Source organism: Heteronotia binoei, chromosome 18 (genome assembly GCF_032191835.1).
Source record: "Heteronotia binoei isolate CCM8104 ecotype False Entrance Well chromosome 18, APGP_CSIRO_Hbin_v1, whole genome shotgun sequence".
NCBI lineage: Eukaryota > Metazoa > Chordata > Lepidosauria > Squamata > Gekkonidae > Heteronotia > Heteronotia binoei.
Genome location: NC_083240.1, coordinates 48,029,300 through 48,047,958, shown reverse-complemented (window position 1 = coordinate 48,047,958; position 18,659 = coordinate 48,029,300). Strand labels below are relative to the sequence as shown.

At 47.7% G+C, this 18,659-nt stretch overlaps 1 protein-coding gene across 1 annotated transcript in view; it reads left to right on the top strand.

The window, feature by feature from the left end:
- Nucleotides 1-2,390: 2,390 nt before the first annotated feature.
- NOS2 (nitric oxide synthase 2) overlaps nucleotides 2,391-18,659 on the top strand; it is a 64,869-nt gene continuing 48,600 nt past the window's right edge. The window contains exons 1-6 of the mRNA XM_060259386.1: nucleotides 2,391-2,531; nucleotides 6,574-6,722; nucleotides 14,753-14,915; nucleotides 16,576-16,667; nucleotides 16,757-16,898; nucleotides 17,409-17,548. Coding sequence (XP_060115369.1) covers nucleotides 6,613-6,722; nucleotides 14,753-14,915; nucleotides 16,576-16,667; nucleotides 16,757-16,898; nucleotides 17,409-17,548 — 647 coding nt within the window. The 5' untranslated portion in view covers nucleotides 2,391-2,531; nucleotides 6,574-6,612. The remainder of the gene's footprint in view (nucleotides 2,532-6,573; nucleotides 6,723-14,752; nucleotides 14,916-16,575; nucleotides 16,668-16,756; nucleotides 16,899-17,408; nucleotides 17,549-18,659) is intronic.

The following is an 18,659-nucleotide window of genomic DNA, read 5'->3' as shown; positions in this document are numbered from 1 at the left end:
AATTGGCTTGGCTTCTCAGACTGACATTTATTGAGCAGTGTTCCTTGTTGAATAGGTTTGGCTTGGAGGAGTCCCTTGTTTGCTTTTGGCTTAGATTCTCTGATTTGATATTTGTTGAGTTAGGCTTGCCTCATTTTCCTGAGTTTCCGCTTGGGATTCCCTGATTCTGCATTGGTTCTTTGGCCTTGTTGGTTCTATCTGCTTCAGGCAGTGGTTGCTTTGCTTGCTGTTGTGTCTTTGGCTATTCTTTGCCTTGAAGAAAAGGTGGAATCCTGCCCTCCCCCCAGGAAATAACGGAGGCTGACTGAGGAGCATCCTGTTCCGAGTCAGAGGCCCATAGAACTGGACCTCTTGTTCCAATGCAATTTAAACTTGGGGGTTATTTAGTGGACAGGCCCCAGCAGCTCTGCTGCAGTTTTGGTGCCTTTTGCTCTTTGAAGGGATAAAATCCAAGAGCAAATCACTATCAGGTGGAAAGGAGCGAGATCATGGCAGCAAACTCATTCCTCAAACTATGTGCATTCAACTGAAGATTGAGCCTCTGCACTCCTGACTGGATATAGAATCCTCTGAGGCATCAAACTACATGAAGAAGCAGGATTCCCTATGCCCCACGGAGAGGTGTGTCTGCACCTGTACACACACGAGCCCTCTGGGTATGTTCAATTTGTTGCACAGAGGGAGGAGAAAGGACGCAGGATCATGACAGCCAGCTCCACTCCTCCAAAACCTGCTTGCATACATTTTGCCTATTTCAGTGTACACAAATGCACATGGAACCTCTATACACAACCAGGAGCCTTGACTAGTACTTCTGTATGCTCACAGGTTCTCGCATATGTTCCAGACAATTAGCATAGGTGGGGGAAGGCATGTGCTGCCACAATCTCACCCCCTCCCTCACACACCCCTTCATTCTACCCCCTCATGCGGAGAGGAGATGAATTTGCCTAAAGTGGCAGGTGATGGCAATCAGGGACAGCAAAAAGTAAATGGTCTTTAATGCCTGCCAATATTTCCTCAAAAGAGCTAGTTGTCAGGCCGTGATCTCCTCCTGGGGGGGGCGGGGGGTAGCCAGGCCCAGCAATTTGAAGCTGGGGCAGAGAGAAAAGAAAGAAAGAAGTGGCTGAAGGCTTTCAGGGTCTGGCCGTCTGATATGCAGTAGAGGATCTGCTGTCTGCCAGAGCATTTCTTGGCTTAGAGATCTTGCATATAAGACAGATATTACAAAGACACCATGAATCTGTGGCATTCTGTGATCTGAAGGAAATCTAAGTTTTTCAACTCCTTTGAGAAGTTCCCCCCACTAAAAGAAGTGGGGTGCAGGTAACAAATTGTTCTTCACCTGCCAAGCTCAAAGCAAAAGGTGGCCCCTCTCATTTCCCCAAGTTATCAATTGACTGCCCAGCAAACAATAATCCCAGAAACAATACTAAATCCATAAGTATGCATTTTTTCACCCTGTTTAAAATCTCAATACCACAACAGTGATTCAAAGACAAATTAACACATCAAGGGGGGGATTCTATAAAATTATCAGCAGCCTAAAATCAGCTGAACTTGTTTGGCTTAGTCAAAACAAAACTGACACTGTACAAAATAATTGTTTTTTTCTTACTCCTTTTTCCTTCTAGCACAGTTAAGCAGGAAAGTGCCGTCATAAATACCCATAACAAGAAACCAGATGAGACAACAGATGCTGCGACTTCGAGAGAAGTGAGTCTCAGTTAGGGTGCTTTGGCTGCAAAGAGCCTTGCTGTGCACTCCTAAACAGAGTGATTCCCTTCTGAGCTCAAAAGATCCAGCTCTGCATCAGGCTGTATCGCAGGGGACTTCCGGGGTGTGCTGCTACGTGGAGCATGAGCCAGCCTTGCTTCTGAATTCGCAGACCTGAATGGAGCAGCCTGTAGCATATGTATCCATGGTCCTAACGATGGATGCGCCCCTGTGACAGGAGAAGGAGCTCTGCTGGTGGGGAGATCGTTCTGTGGGGGGTCTGGAAAAACAGGGTGTTCAAGAGTTCTCTCGGTTTCCCTCTCACCCAAAGCCAGTTCCTCAGTTTCTTGGAGTGTGGGGGAGGCATGAACTCATGACAAACTTGTTGAACCTAATTTAAAGCTGGTCTCAAATCAGTTTAGGTTTACACTATGCTTTAATTTGCTTGAAATCTCTCTCTCATATCTTAGCAGGTTTGACTAAACCATAACTTGTTTATACAAGAGAGCCAGCGGGGGAGATTCAAATCTGTGGAGGCCATGAGCAAATCACTATTTTGCCTAACTCACAGGGTCACTATATAGATAAAATGACACAACGTCACCACTGTCTCTAGCAGAAGGGCACCAACTGGATGCCAAGGTGAGAAGTGTTTAAATAATGGTGACTTTTGTTTTCTGTTGGCTCAGAAACCTCCTCAAAACGGTATCTCCAAGCCAAAGAACCAGATTTCTGGGTGTCCAAGATATTTAACCATTAAAAACTGGGAAAATGGAACAAGCCTACAAGACACATTGCATCACCAGGCCAAAGAGGTAAGAAGACTTTATGATCCCTTGACTGAGGCCACACTAGCGATGGCAACACAAGGATTTTGTTATATCAGAGGCTATCAGTGGTTCTTCCTGGTCCCATTTAGCTTCTGGATGTGTGAAAAAAGAAGATAATGGCCTTGAGAACATACAAAGGTCTCTTTTGGACCACATGAAGCTGAATCAGATCCTTGGCCCATCAAAGTCAGCATTATCTTCTCAGACTGGCAGCAGCTCTCCAGGGTCTCAGGCAGACAGATGGGTCTCTCCTACTCAGGTTTTAGAGCTTGGAGACTGGGGGATGAAATCTTAATAGCTAAAGGCCAAAACAAACATGCTAGTTTTAAAAGAGCTGGGGACCAAACTGTGTTCCCCAACAGCTACACAGCAGCTATGAGCAATGTCTCCCTGCTTAAAAATAAAGGGGAGCCAATTTAGACTCAGAACACGGAGAATGGAAGGGTTCCTGCCTCCCCTCTGAGCTGTTTTCCTGGGCTGAAACAATGCTAGGAGAGGAGTTATTTCCCCACTTTTGCTGCTCTGTATGAAATACTCTGTGCACACAAAGCAGCCAAAGAGGAGAACTCTCACAGCACCATCTCAGAAGGGGGAAATGGCTTGGGGGAGAGGAGGAGGCAGGAGCCCTTCCTCTCCCACTTTGCTGGTGCCATTCTGAGCCCAAACATGCTCTCCTTTCGGTTTTAAACAGACATTACCCGCAGCTGCTGTCTGGCTGTACGGAAACAGTGCTGGTTCTGGGGAACCTGGACCCAATGCTTTAAAAACCAGCACGTTTAATTTGGCCCAAACTCTCTGGCTTCTGGGTGTGCCTGGGATTGACAGAGAGATCTAGCACAGGTAGATCAAATTCTTTTTTCCTTTAGCACATAGTTAATTTCCATGTTGTCTTAAATATAGGTACAGTAAATAGCTGTCTTCAAAGCCATTTGATTCATCCTCTACACGTTCACAAACACAAGGTAGTATTCATAGCGATGTATGGAAGTGTTACTGTTAGCACTGCTCTTCAGTCTATCTCTGCCCCACCCACCATGACATCACCAAGGTGTGAGACTCTGGGGACCCCCAAAGTCTGCTTATTGGTGCAGAATCGCAAACAAAACAGCCGTGATTTGGTGAGGGAGGGGGTGTGGCTCAGAGCCGGGGCTGTTCCAGTCGCTTGAGAAAAGGCCTTTCTCTGCCTGGGGTCTCTGAGCTGGGTGGTCTGAGGGGACAACACAGGATACTTTCAGTTCTCCTGCTTTTTATGAAAGAAGCAGCAGGGAGGGAGAGGGAGAGGGGGGGGCTCTGGCTCTGTGGCAGGCAGAGTCGCTGCGTTGCATGCAGGAGATGCTGCCAGTGTCAGTCCTGGGCACGGTCAGTTAAGCAGAGGGCAGGCATTGGGTCCTTGCCTGAGACCCTGAAGAGCTACAACCAATCCGAGTAGATGATGCTGAGCCTGATGAACCAATGGGCTGGGTTGGTTTGCTAGTCTGATATGTTTTGATGATGAATCTAATAATAAATCTAATAAATAATTCATGAGAAGATTTCTGGCAGTGTCATGGTGGGTGGGGGCAGTGATGATAAATCTAATAAATAATAATAATGTTCACATATTATATGCAGATTAGAAGAGGGAGAATAATTTACTATTCCATTTATCTAGCGCAGGGGTTTCAAACATGTGGCCCGGGGACTGGATAAGGCCCCCAGAGGGTTCCTATCAGGCCCAAAAGCAAGTCTGCTTCCTTCTCCTTCCCTTTTGCCTCCTTCTGTGTCACAGCGTGCTTCGCCAGGCTTCCTCAATTGCACAGGAGCTGCAGAGCAAAGCCTCTTTCCCTTGTGCTGGCTGAGGTCTGCCATCCCCTGGGGAAGGCGGGGAAGAGCCAGAGCTTCCTTTGCCCAGTTCTCTTGATCACATGGGAAAGATACAAAATCTTCATTTGTGTTGGTCTGCGTCCTTTATAAAGTTTATATCTCCGCTAGCTGGCATTACATTTTATGACACAGATGGCCTGGCCCAACAAGGTCTTATCAGATCCATCCCTCATAACAAATGAGTTCAATGTGCCTGATCTAATGGATTTCTGTCCCACCCCTCCACTGGCTTGTTTACAGCAACCAACAAAATACCCACAGCACAAAACTATTAGAGCAATGAAAACAAAATGGAGTGTTCTGTCACCTTATCCATCAAGGCTCCTTTTTGTTTGTGCTTCAACAGAGAAACCCCCCCCCCCCCCAATCTGTAATGATCCAATACAAGATCAAGGAAATATAAGAACCATCCAATGGAAGACGACTCTTGGGGGGAACGGAAAGCTTGTTTCACTTCCTTCTTGGGGGCCTGGGGGTGGGGCAGTCACCACTTCTGGAATAGTCTCTGCAGGCACATCTGCATGATCCTGGAGGGGAGGGACTTGGCCCAGAGGTCTCCAGTCTAAGTCATCACCTCTTCATAACCACCAGAAACTCAAAACTTTGACATCATCAGGTGGATAATGGTAGGTGGATAGAAAGGAACCAGGCCTCGGATTCAGTGGGAGCTCACAGGAGCACAGCTTCTGAACCTTTCTGAGAGTTCCACCTCCTTGTCCACTGAATAGTAGGCGCAGCTGCATAACAATCCCTGGATGAGCTCCACCACCTGTTTTTCTACAAAATGACCCCTGAAGGAACCTAAACTCTGACAGCAGCTCCCCCCCCCCTGGTACTAAGAGCCCATGCCAGGGGGGGAAACTCAGGTAGGGAAGACTGCCCCCCCCCCCCGGCCCCCAAGAAAGAAGTAAACAAGCCTTCCGCTCCCCCCAAGAGTCATCTTCCACTGGATGGTTCTTACATTCCCTTGATCTTGTATTGGATCATTACATTCCGGGGGGTGGGGAGGGGACTCTTTTGCAGCATGAGTAAAAAGGAGCCTTGATGTCTGGCAGAGCCGGGGCTTGGATCAGTCTCAGGCAGCTTCCTCAGGTGTTGTCTGTGAGCAGGATGTCGCTTATGTTCTGGTAGCATTTCAGAGGTCCACCGCTTGGGCGGTTAATGCATCAGCATCCTACACTTGCACTCCAGGTAGCTCCATTTAAATGAAAGGTCGTAGAATCCTAGAGTTGGGAGGGGCCACACAGACCATCTCGTCCAACCCCCTGCTCCATGCAGGATCAGCCTAAAGCATCTCTGAGAAATCATCATCCGGCCGCGTTTTGAAGATTGCCAATGAAGGGGAGCTCACTACCTTCCTAGGCAGCTGGTTCCACCTCTAACCATAAAATTGTTTCCCTAATATCCAGCCAGTACTTTTCTGCTTGTAATCTGAGCCTATTGCTTCGGGTCCTATCCTCAGCTGCCAAGTGGAACAGCTCCTTGCCCTCCTCTGAATGATAGCCTTTCAGATATTTAAAGAGAGAGGTCATGTCCCCCCTCAATCTCCTCTTCTCCAGACTGAACCTTCCCAAGGCCCTCCTCAGCCTTTCCTCAGAGGCTTCTTCCTCCAGGCCCTTGCTGCTCTATTGGCACCATCTCTGTTGCCAACTGCTGCCAGTGGTCTCCTGGAGCAGTTGTGATTCCAAAGGAGAGGCACTTTGCATCCTTGAAACGCTTCTCATTTCCTGCATTTCATGAACTCTGAGGGCTGCTCTCATGTAGTGGCTGGACTGCTAGACTGATGGACCATGGTCTAGTTTGAACCCCCACTCATGCCAAGGAAGCTTGCTGGGTGACCTTGGGCCAATCACATGCTCTCAGCCTGACCTACCTCATAGGGCTGTTGTGAGGATGGAATGGAGGAGAGGAGAGCAATGTAAGCTACCTTGGGTCCCACTTGGGAAGAAAGGTGGAATATAAATGGGATAAATAAATAAACTCTGCATCTATAGATCCCACTAAAGAGTCCTGGTGCTCATGTGGATGGGAAACCACAACCCACCTGTGTGTCCTCTGTGGGAAGATGGCAGCCTAGATGGACAGCAGGACAGGCTTGGAGCCCTGGTCAGATCCAGACCTTACAGGGTCTCTTATCCAGCTGTCACATTTATTTCCCCCACAGGCTCTTAACTGCAAGATAAACGTTTGCCAGGGGTCTCTCATGAACCCCAAAGGTTTGGTCAGAGGCCCTCGAGATGGACCCACCCCTCCAGATGAACTCTTACCTCAAGCAATAGAATTCATCAATCAGTTCTACCACTCATGTAAACCGTGAGTCTGATTCATGCTTACTTTGACATTTCCCCCTGTATTAAGCTTTCTTACCGCAAGGCCCAGTAGATGGGAAAGTCCCTTGTTGCCAAATTTGGTAGTCTCCTGATTAATTGGGGGAATTAGAGGAATTAGAGATGAGTGAGAGGGAGGAACTAGGGGACCTCCCCAGTGTTTATGGGGCTTGTTCCCTGAGAACTCTCCAATAAACCGGGCTGTAGTACAACAGGGAAGGTTTGAGGTGGCAGTTGAGGTGGCAGGCATCCACCAGTTGCCTTCTCTGCTGCAGCTTTAAACTCTGCACTGCTACTAAGAGGCCCTCATAGCCTGGCCATGCTCCAGTCACTCCCAGCTTTAAGCTGCCGGTCAAACTATAATCTGTACAATGCCTACCTTTTAAACTGCTTTAACTGTTTTAAATTATGTTGATATTTATTTCTAATTGTTTTAGTTTTGCAGTTTATTGTTGTGACCTGCCCTGAGGCCATGTGCGGGAAGGGCGGGATATAAATCTAAGGAGATAAATAAATAAATATTATTAAAAGGATAAAGAGCAAAAACATACACATAAAGCACTTGTGGAACACACAAACTATCTATAGGAAAATAAAAGGGAGTAGTGGGGAAAGTGGTTTGGCATTTAAGGTCTGGGGAAGACAGTGAGAGAAGCAGCCTGCATTTCCCTGAGAGAAGGAGGAAACCTACAGTTGCCAGGGGGTGCAATGCTTAGCACTGAGATAACACACACATTGCATGGAGCAGTCAGTGTCCTGGGGCAGTCTAATATGTGTGCTTCTAAAAGACCTTGATTGGTTTTTCACAAAGACCTACAGACAATGGTGACAATTTGCACATATTGGGTTAATGCTCCCTTGATGAGATTGCTAGATGTAAACTGAAAGTCTAAACATAAGAACACAAGAGAAGCCCTGTTGGATCAGACCAGTGGCCCATCCAGTCCAACACTCTGTGTCACATAAGAGAAGCCCTGTTGGATCAGGCCAATGGCCCCTCCAGTCCAACACTCTGTGTCACATAAGAACATAAGAGAAGCCCTGTTGGATCAGGCCAGTGGCCCCTCCAGTCCAACACTCTATGTCACATAAGAACATAAGAGAAGCCCTGTTGGATCAGGCCATGGCCCATCCAGTCCAACACTCTGTGTCACAGAAGAACATAAGAGAAGCCATGTTGGATCAGGCCATGGCCCATCCAGTCCAACACTCTGTGTCACAGAAGAACATAAGAGAAGCCATGTTGGATCAGGCCAGTGGCCCATCCAGTCCAACACTCTGTGTCACATAAGAACATAAGAGAAGCCCTGTTGGATCATTCCAATGGCCCATCCAGTCCAACACTCTGTGTCACATAAGAACATAAGAGAAGCCCTGTTGGATCAGGCCAGTGGCCCATCCAGCCCAACACTCTGTGTCACATAAGAACATAAGAGAAGCCCTGTTGGATCACTCCAATGGCCCATCCAGTCCAACACTCTGTGTCACATAAGAACATAAGAGAAGCCATGTTGGATCAGGACAATGGCCCCTCCAGTCCAACACTCTGTGTCACATAAGAACATAAGAGAAGCCCTGTTGGATCAGGCCAGTGGCCCATCCAGTCCAACACTCTGTGTCACATAAGAACATAAGAGAAGCCCTGTTGGATCATTCCAATGGCCCATCCAGTCCAACACTCTGTGTCACATAAGAACATAAGAGAAGCCCTGTTGGATCAGGCATATATATATACACACACACACACACACACACACACACAAACACACTGTGGCTAATAGCCACTGATGGACCTCTGCTCCATATTTTTATCCAATCCCCTCTTAAAACTGGCTATGCTTATAACAACATAAGAGAAGCCAAAGATAAAAGTTTTCTGATGACCCTTGAATGTAAGATGGGAGAGGCTATCAAGTTATATGACTAGCCTATTAATTAAGGGGAATGGATAAGGGGAAGCAGGGGCAGGTGTGAAGGAGGTGGCATCCAGGTGAGGGGAGCTGTCCTCAAGAAGCCCACTGTTGAGATTATCTCTTGTAGATACTTGTTTTTGCTCCCAGGCCAGGCTGTGCAGTGCAGGCATGATTTGGGTGGGAGTCTGGTTCCAAACTGCCCTTCCACAGGAGGGGTCTGGCTGCTAACAGGAGGCATCTGGAGATCTCCCACTATTACAGTTGATCTCCAGGAACAGTTCCTGCGGAGAAAATGGCTTTGAGAGGTATATCCAATGGCCCTCCCCTCCCTCAACCCCACCCTCTCCAAACTCCACCCCCAGAATCTGCAGGTATTTCCAATCCCAGAGCTGGCAACTCTTTCTAGATGTCTGGAACTGACCTGCTGTACCAAGAATTGGCTCATCAGATCCAGCATGGCAGCTGCGGGGGGTGGGTGGGGGGTGGGTGGGTGTGCAATTTAACCAAGGTCCATCCTTTGTCTACTCTCAACACCCCTGTGAGGTGGGATAGGCTGAGAGACAGGCCATTTCCACACAAGTGCAAACCTCCGCATTGGTGTTCTTAAATAATCAGTTTGTAAAACTTTCCACACAACCTTTTGCCTCCCAAAGAGCCAGTTTGGTATAGTGGTTAGGAGTGCTGACTCTAATCTGGGAGAACTGGGTTTGATTCCCCACTCCTCCACATGCAGCGGCTGGTGTGACCTTGAGCTAGCCACAGTTCTCTCAGGACTGTTCCCTCAAGAGCAGTTCTATCAGAGCTCTCTCAGCTCCACCTACCTCACAGGGTGTCTGTTGTAGGGAGGGGAAGTGAAGGAGATTGTAAGCCGCTCTGAGACTCCTTTGAGTAGAAAAGGACAGGGAGTAAATCCAATCTCTTCTTTTCCCCAGGAATAGATGCAAATTTAGTGTCCCATTATCTCCTGTTTTCCAAATCCACTTTTCCCATTTCCCTACTTTTGGATTTGATCTCACAGTTTTCCAATTTCCAATTTTGTTCTCTTCCCCTCCCCCCCCCCATTCTTTCATGTCACCAGAGTTGCATGTTAATCTCCCTCCTGCCTTCCCAACCCCCCACCCCCGCTGTCCCTTGAGCAATCTGCTAATTTTTTAAAGAATAATGTTGATTGTGTCATGATGCAATTTTTTTTTTCATTTTAATATGGCAACGATATAATGTTGGATCAAAATGGGCAGTGACGTTACATGTAATACACACACACACCCCACACAGAGTTGGCCTTTATGGTGCTACCAAACATTCTGTTGCAGCCGAATAACACAGCATCCCCATCTGCAATTCAAACCAGAAGGCTGCAGCTTCGCAAAGGGAATTCTGTCCTTATGAAGGCTTCTTCCACACAGGGACAGGCTTGTGAAGCCCCCTGCTGCTGCTGTGGTGACTGATACAGCATGGAGGCAGCAGGGCTTCCACAAGGCAGGATTGCCAAGTCCACTCCAAGAAATATCCGGGGACTTTGGGGGTGGAGCCAGAAGACCTTGGGGGTGGAGCCAGGAGAAAGATTGTGACAAACATGATTGAACTCTGAAGGGAGTTCTGGCCATCACATTTAAAGAGACCGTGCAACTTTTAAATGCCTTCCCTCTATTGGAAATAATGAAGGATAGGGGCATCTTCTTTTGGGGCTCATAGAATTGGACCCCCTGGTCCAATCGTTTTGAGACTTGATGTTTTGAAGAGAGGCACTAGAATCTATGTTGCAAATTTGGTGCCTCTATCTCAAAATACAGCCCCCCAGAGCCCCAGAGACCCACAGATCAATTCTCCATGATACCCTATGGGAATTGGTCTCCATAGGGAATAATGGAATGCCCAGCAGACATTTCTCTGCCCCCCCTGCTTTCTGATGACCCTGAAGCGGGGAGAGGACCTCCAAACTGGGGGATCCCCTGCCCCCACCTGGGGATTGGCAACCCTATCCACAAGGCAGGGTCTCCCCCCCCCCCCCCGCCAGTGTCCCAGTAGCAGCCACCCTCTGCCCCACATCCCCAGGGCTTTTTCAGGGTTTTCTTTTAAAATCAGCAAATGAATATTGTCGTAAGGTTATTAGACTATGTGCATCAGGTTCTCTTAATTTCCAGCTTTCTTCTCTGCCAAAAAAGTAAGTCCCCACCCCTTTTTGTTACATAGATATAATGGGGAAAGGGATAGCTCACCAATGAAAGGCACTACCACCCCTGCACTAGACCAAGGGTGTCGAACTCATTTGCTATGAGGGACGGATCTGACATAAATGAGACCTTGTTGGGCCAGGCCATGTGCGTCATAAAATATAATGCCAGGTAGTAGAGCTATAAACTTTATAAAGGACACAGACAAACACAAATAAAGATTTTTTTCAAAACTTAAAACATGCTTAAAAGATTAGTACTCTTGCAATATTGTGTTTATTTAACTGTCTCTGATAACTGACACCTCTTGTTCTGAATTATTGCATTGAAATCTGTAGACCAAGTATGCTGTTCAGGTGTTGTTCTGGTGTGTAACTGTAAGTTGCAAACCTACTTTTAATTTACTGACATTCATTACAGGAATCTCATGGTCAATGCTTTGAGCCTAAGACCCAGAGGAAAACATGAAATGGCTAGGCATTGTGAGCTTTTGTACGTAAGTCGCTTCATGTGCTGGTCAGCCAATGGAGAAAACAGAGCTTGATTGAGCTTGATCTGTAGCTTGATTAAGCAAGCCTGGCAAAACAAGAAGGAAGCAAGGGAGGGAGAAGGAAGCAGATAACAGAGAGTTGCTTGCAGGCCTGATAGGAGCCCTCTGGGGGCATGATCCAACCAACGGGCCTCATGTTTGATGCCCCTGCACTAGAGACTTACTTTTTTAAAACAAAGCTGGGAATTCAGAGAAGCTGGATAGACACATTGCTGTTACGCTATAATGATATCCAGTTGCCAGATGGAAAAACAAAAAATCTTCACTGCAGACAGGAGGAATGGCTGTCTCAGGGATTGGGGCAGGGAAAGCGGCTGCCCTGGGGACAGCTGAGCATCTTGCCTACACATCAGCCATCTAAGCTTTGCCAGGGTGGGGATTAAAAGCCAGCTCCAAGCAGCATTGAACCCAAAGCATATCTGCAGAAACAGGCAGAGCCAGTTTGGAGAGCCAGTCTGGTGTAGTGGTTGTGTGTGTGGACTCTTATCTGGGAGAACCGGGTTTGATTCCCCACTCCTCCACTTGCACCTGCTGGAATGGCCTTGGGTCAGCCAAAGCTCTGGCAGAGGTTGTCCTTGAAAGGGCAGCTGCTGCGAGAGCCCTCTCACAGGGTGCCTGTTGTGGGGGAGGAAGGGAAAAGAGATTGTGAGCCGCTCTGAGACTCTTCAGAGTGGAGGGCGGGATATAAATCCAATATCTTCATCTACCTCACAGGGTGTCTGTTGTGGGGGAGGAAGGGAAAGGAGATTGTGAGCCGCTCTGAGACTCTTCGGAGTGGAGGGCGGGATATAAATCCAATATCTTCATCTACCTCACAGGGTGTCTGTTGTGGGGGAGGAAGGGAAAGGAGATTGTGAGCCGCTCTGAGACTCTTCAAAGTGGAGGGTGGGATATAAATCCAATATCTTCATCTACCTCACAGGGTGTCTGTTGTGGGGAAGGAAGGGAAAGGAGATTGTGAGCCGCTCTGAGACTCTTCGGAGTGGAGGGCGGGATATAAATCCAATATCTTCATCTACCTCACAGGGTGTCTGTTGTGGGGGGGAAAGGGAAAGGAGATTGTGAGCCGCTCTGAGACTCTTCAGAGTGGAGGGCGGGATATAAATCCAATATCTTCATCTACCTCACAGGGTGTCTGTTGTGGGGGAGGAAGGGAAAGGAGATTGTGAGCTGCTCTGAGACTCTTCAGAGTGGAGGGCATGATGTAAATCCAATATCTTCATCTACCTCACAGGGTGTCTGTTGTGGGGGAGGAAGGGAAAGGAGATTGTGAGCCGCTCTGAAACTCTTCGGAGTGGAGGGCGGGATATAAATCCAATATCTTCATCTACCTCACAGGGTGTCTGTTGTGGGGAAGGAAGGGAAAGGAGATTGTGAGCCGCTCTGAGACTCTTCGTGGTGGAGGGCGGGATATAAATCCAATATCTTCATCTACCTCACAGGGTGTCTGTTGTGGGGAAGGAAGGGAAAGGAGATTGTGAGCTGCTCTGAGACTCTTCGTGGTGGAGGGCGGGATATAAATCCAATATCTTCATCTACCTCACAGGGTGTCTGTTGTGGGGGAGGAAGGGAAAGGAGATTGTGAGCTGCTCTGAGACTCTTCAGAGTGGAGGGCATGATGTAAATCCAATATCTTCATCTACCTCACAGGGTGTCTGTTGTTGGGGAGGAAGGGAAAGGAGATTGTGAGCCGCTCTGAGACTCTTCAGAGTGGAGGGTGGGATATAAATCCAATATCTTCATCTACCTCACAGGGTGTCTGTTGTGGGGAAGGAAGGGAAAGGAGATTGTGAGCCGCTCTGAGACTCTTCAGAGTGCAGGGCGGGATATAAATCCAATATCTTCATCTACCTCACAGGGTGTCTGTTGTGGGGGAGGAAGGGAAAGGAGATTGTGAGCCGCTCTGAGACTCTTCAGAGTGAAGGGCGGGATATAAATCCAATATCTTCATCTACCTCACAGGGTGTCTGTTGTGGGGGAGGAAGGGAAAGGAGATTGTGAGCCGCTCTGAGACTCTTTGGAGTGGAGGGCGGGATATAAATCCAATATCTTCATCTACCTCACAGGGTGTCTGTTGTGGGGGAGGAAGGGAAAGGAGATTGTGAGCCGCTCTGAGACTCTTCGTGGTGGAGGGCGAGATATAAATCCAACATCTTCATCTACCTCACATGGTGTCTGTTGTGGGGGAGGAAGGGAAAGGAGATTGTGAGCCGCTCTGAGACTCTTCGGAGTGGAGGGCGGGATATAAATCCAATATCTTCATCTACCTCACAGGGTGTCTGTTGTGGGGGAGGAAGGGAAGGGAGATTGTGAGCCGCTCCGAGACTCTTCGTGGTGGAGGGCGAGATATAAATCCAACATCTTCATCTACCTCACACGGTGTCTGTTGTGGGGGAGGAAGGGAAAGGAGATTGTGAGCCGCTCTGAGACTCTTCGGAGTGGAGGGCGGGATATAAATCCAATATCTTCATCTACCTCACAGGGTGTCTGTTGTGGGGGAGGAAGGGAAAGGAGATTGTGAGCCGCTCTGAGACTCTTCGTGGTGGAGGGCGAGATATAAATCCAACATCTTCATCTACCTCACACGGTGTCTGTTGTGGGGGAGGAAGGGAAAGGAGATTGTGAGCCACTCTGAGACTCTTCGGATTGGAGGGCGGGAACGGGATATAAATCCAATATCTTCTTCTTCTTCAAAGACTTTGTCGAAACAAGGTCTGGATGCAGTTCGCATTTCAGAGAGGCTGCCTGCCTCGGCCTTAATCTCTTCTGCTGCTCAAGTTCCTGCTTTGACCTCAGAATGTTCAGGCTCCGGTGGCCTCACTCTAATTTAACCAGCTACAAGATAAAAAATTTTTGTTATCTGTACCACAAGAACCGTGTCATGGCTCGTGATATTTTGTGCTCTGCTGTGTCCGCTCAAGGTAATCTGGCATTCACAGGCCTGTTGTTTTGGGCAAGGGACTTTACATGTACTCTCTCTACCTCATTCTGCTTCTTATCAGTTGTAAGTAGATTACTAAAACATAGAAAAAGCTAGACCCAATTTGAACAGCTGAAAAATTTATCAGAGATGCATAAGATTTTGCTGCTAAAAAAGTGTTAGGTCTGCTATTATCATCTAATAAAAGAGGTAATGTCTCCATATGATCTATATTTTGGAGCAAGGGAAGAATTTCTAGGCTCAAAAAATGATTGCATTCAAAGGTCATGTGATACAGGGTGTCTACACTACCTGTACCACAGTGACATCCTCTGTCAGAGGATGGTCCCTTGCAGAACTCTCGATGGAAGGGCATTAAGACATGCCTAGACACCCACTTGATCTATTTTTTGGGAATGACCTCAGTCTGTTCCTGAGCAGCTCTTCCTTTTGTCCCAGGCCCCAAATAAAGGAGCACCTGTCCCGCCTGGAAGCTGTAGCCAAGGAGATTGAAACAACAGGAACGTACCAGTTGACTGTGGAGGAGCTCAGTTTTGCAACCAGGCAAGCCTGGAGAAATGCCCCAAGATGCATTGGGAGAATCCAGTGGTCTAATTTACAGGTGACCAATAGTTGAAACAATGGGCCAGTTTGACACTCCATCAAATGGAGTGGAATGGTGTTGGAGTGGACCGTGGGTGTGCATGGGGCTTTGGAATGACTTTGTGAGAAAGAAATGTGACTTTGTGAGAAAGAAATGTGCAGTACCCATTCATTAAGGCAAAGCATGACAGGAAGTGGAAAGTGCCACCAACTCGCAGTTGACTTCTGGTGGCCTCATAAGGTTTTCAAGATGAGATATGTTCAGATAGGTGATTTACCATTGCCTGCCTCTGTGTGGAGACCCTGGACTTCCTTGGTGGTCTCCCGTCCAAGTACTAACCAGGGGTGGCTGCTGAGCTTTCCAGATCCGACAAGATCAGGCTAGCCTGAGCCATCCAGGGCAGGGGATCCAGGATGTGTAGGCCTGTACAATTATAGGTCTGATCCAGCAGGACTATTCTCATGTTAATAACAATGTAAGAACCACTCTGCTGAATCAGGCCAGGAGTCCTTCTAGTCTTGAAGTCCATTTCCTACAGTGACCAACCAGATGTTCTCAAGACTCACAAACAAACAGAAGCAGAAGACTTGCTTGTTGTTACCTCCCCCCCCCCACCCCAGTAACTGGTATTCAGGGATCATAGAATTGGAAGATACCTCCAGGGTCATCTAGTCCAACCCCCTGCACAATTCAGGAAACTCACAAACCCCTCCCCCTAAATTCACAGGATCTTTATTGCCTCCAACAGGATGCACTGCCTCTGACCATGCAGTGTCACTAATCATCATAGCTATTAAACACACATGAAGCTGCCTTATACTCAGCCAGACCGTTGATTTATCAAGGTCAGTGTTGTCCGCTCTGGCTGGCAGCAGCTCCCCAGGGTCTCAGGCAGAAAAGGGTCTGCCACATCACCTCCTGCCTGGTCCTTTGTTGGAGGTTGAACCTGGAACCTTCTCCATACAGGACAGAGACTCTGCCACTGAGCCATGGCTTTTCCCCTAATGCTCATTAATGGACCTGTCCTCCAGGAAAATTTATTTTAAATCCATCTAAAGTAGTGGCCATCACTGTATCCTTTGGTACAGAGTTAATTATGCCTTGTGTGAAGAAGTCCATCTTTTGGTCTCTCTAGAAACTAATATCATTAATTTTCTAAGGTGCCCCTGAGTCCCACTATTTTGGGAGTGGGAGAAAAGTTCTCTCTGTCCACTTACTGTGCACAACACTCTATTGCAACTCCAAATTATAGAATCACTTAGTGACCTGTATCATCCCAATTACCTGTATCATCCCAATTCAATAAAATATGGGCTTGCCTTTCAAAGTTAATACCAGAATAAATTACAATGCCATCCTAAGCAGAATTATACCCTTTTAAGTACCCTCCAATTGACTTAAATGTGTGTAACTTTACTTAGAATTGGATGGCTCATATCTAAGGGTCATCTAAGGGTTGGCCTGTGCTGGATCCACATGTGGCCAGGTGTACTTCTGGAGCATCATAGCAATTGTTTCCAATAGTGTTGCGTTGTCCACATTAGAAAACCAAGACAATTACTATAGCATAATAGTAGCACAGTAGCACATGACTTCCTTTCTACTTCTGGACAGCCTAGTAATTATGCTTCTTGACAATCTGGAAATAATGTTTTGCTCCCCAATGGGGCTGTCTTAGGTGTTTGATGCTCGTAGTTGTTCCACTGCCAAGGAGATGTTTGAGCACCTCTGTCGACACTTGGAGTACTCTACCAATGGTGGGAATATACGGTAGGTGAGCTCTTTCTCTTTAATCCCACATGGATCCCCTAGGATCACAAGCATAGATGGGCTTTCATGCCTTCTCTCTCTCAAAACAGGTCTACCATCACCGTCTTTCCCCAAAGGACAGATGGGAAACATGACTTCCGCATATGGAACATCCAACTCATCCGTTATGCCGGCTACCAAATGACTGATGGGTCCGTTGTGGGAGATCCAGCTAATGTGGAGTTCACACAAGTGAGGATTGAAACAAAGAACAACAAAAATAAAAGCCCACAAAAAAAAACAGGCTGTGTCCCTGGAGGACAACTTGCAACAGCCAGCCAGTCCCTACATTTTAAATTCCTAAAATCCCAGGGGAATTGCACAGAAGCAAAGGGTTGCGGGGGGAGGGGTGATAATAAGTTGCTCCCCCCAGCTCCTTGTGAGAGATACAATTCTTTTGAGGTCGGAAAACCCCTTCCTACAACAACGGAACTATGGCTCACAGTCTACTCTACCTGCATGAGCTCTGCCATCCCATAGTGGCTCCTCCCACCTAGGAAGGGTCCCCCAGCTGTAGGGACAGCACAGGTTGTTCCCTTTCCAACTGAGTGTGGATGTTGGATATAGGGACAGACATTGGTCTCCTCTCCAAAGCAAGGATCTGTACAGATGCTCCTCTTGGGAGCATCCAAGGAGTTAAGATTCTTCTGCCTCCAGACAGAGGTAAACGTCAACTTGTTTCTCTCCCTCCCCCACTCTCAGTTATGCATCCAGCTTGGGTGGAAGCCCAAATATGGCCGCTTTGATGTGCTTCCATTGATTCTGCAAGCCAATGGCCAAGACCCGGAGTTATTTGAACTGCCTCCAGAGCTCGTCCTTGAAGTGTCGATGGAGCACCCCACGTAAGTGCCTTGGCTTCAGATGACAGCACCTGCCCCCCCACCCCCCCGCTGGTCAGGCAGAGATGATTAACCTGGCTCTTGCAACGGTTTTGCTTTGTTGCCTTTCACAGGGGCCAAATTAGGTAAAATGCCTGCTGCAGCAGACAAATTAAACTGAAATTAGCAAAAGCGCAGGAATGTTGGAGGATGAAACATAGACCCAACCTCTTAACCAAAATAGCCACTTTTTAACTTTGCTCTTAAATTGCTGTTCTTCTCTGCTTGTTCTTTGTGGCTGTCAGTATTGTTGGATCTGATGGCCGTCATACTGGTGGGCACCACCTTCCCCAGTGGGCCTGACCTTGCACTCTTGCCTCCGGGCTCCTGTGCTGGTGAGATCAGGACTTCCTTCTCCCCCCCTCCTGAAATTCCTACTCTGGTCACTCACACTGCTGAAAGGGCAAGCAGATTTTCATTTTAAGGTTCAGAAACAACTTGTCTCTGGCAAGTGGGGGAAACCATGTACTCTTTGGTAGATGGGTGTAAATTCTGGCTTGTGCCAAATTGACAGCATATGGTTAAAGAGAAGATTGGCGTTAGTTGAATAGGGGTTTTCATCAAGTTGACAGCATGGACCTAGAGATCTGATGCCAGGCACATATGCTGTTCTTCTTCATTGGCTCCTCAATTTATTTTTATGTTATCAAAGTGTTTGTACCCTGCCTTTTCTCGATGACTCAAGGCAGCTTACAAATCAGAATTTTAAACATACCAAGTATAATAATACCCCTTCCCCACCCCTACGCCTGTAGCCTGTAACACCCCATCAAAACCCTGTGTCATGATCCTGGGCCTAGTGAGGCCTGCAGGCCCCAGGGAAGCCTGCTTAGGAGTTACTGGGAAAAGCCTACATCTCCCAGGATCCCCTCTGTCCCTCTGATTGGGTAGTGAGGGTTTTGGAGGGAAACAGGCCCAGAGAGGGGTGGGGCCTGGGAAGAGAAAATATAAAGGCCAAACCCAGGAAGTGGGTGTTCTTTCCCTGGAAGGCTTAGCTGGAAGTAGGCTGTAGCCTGGAGAGCTGGAAGCAGGGGAGAGACCCTTACCCAAGGGGGTAAGTGCTGGTAAGAGTAGG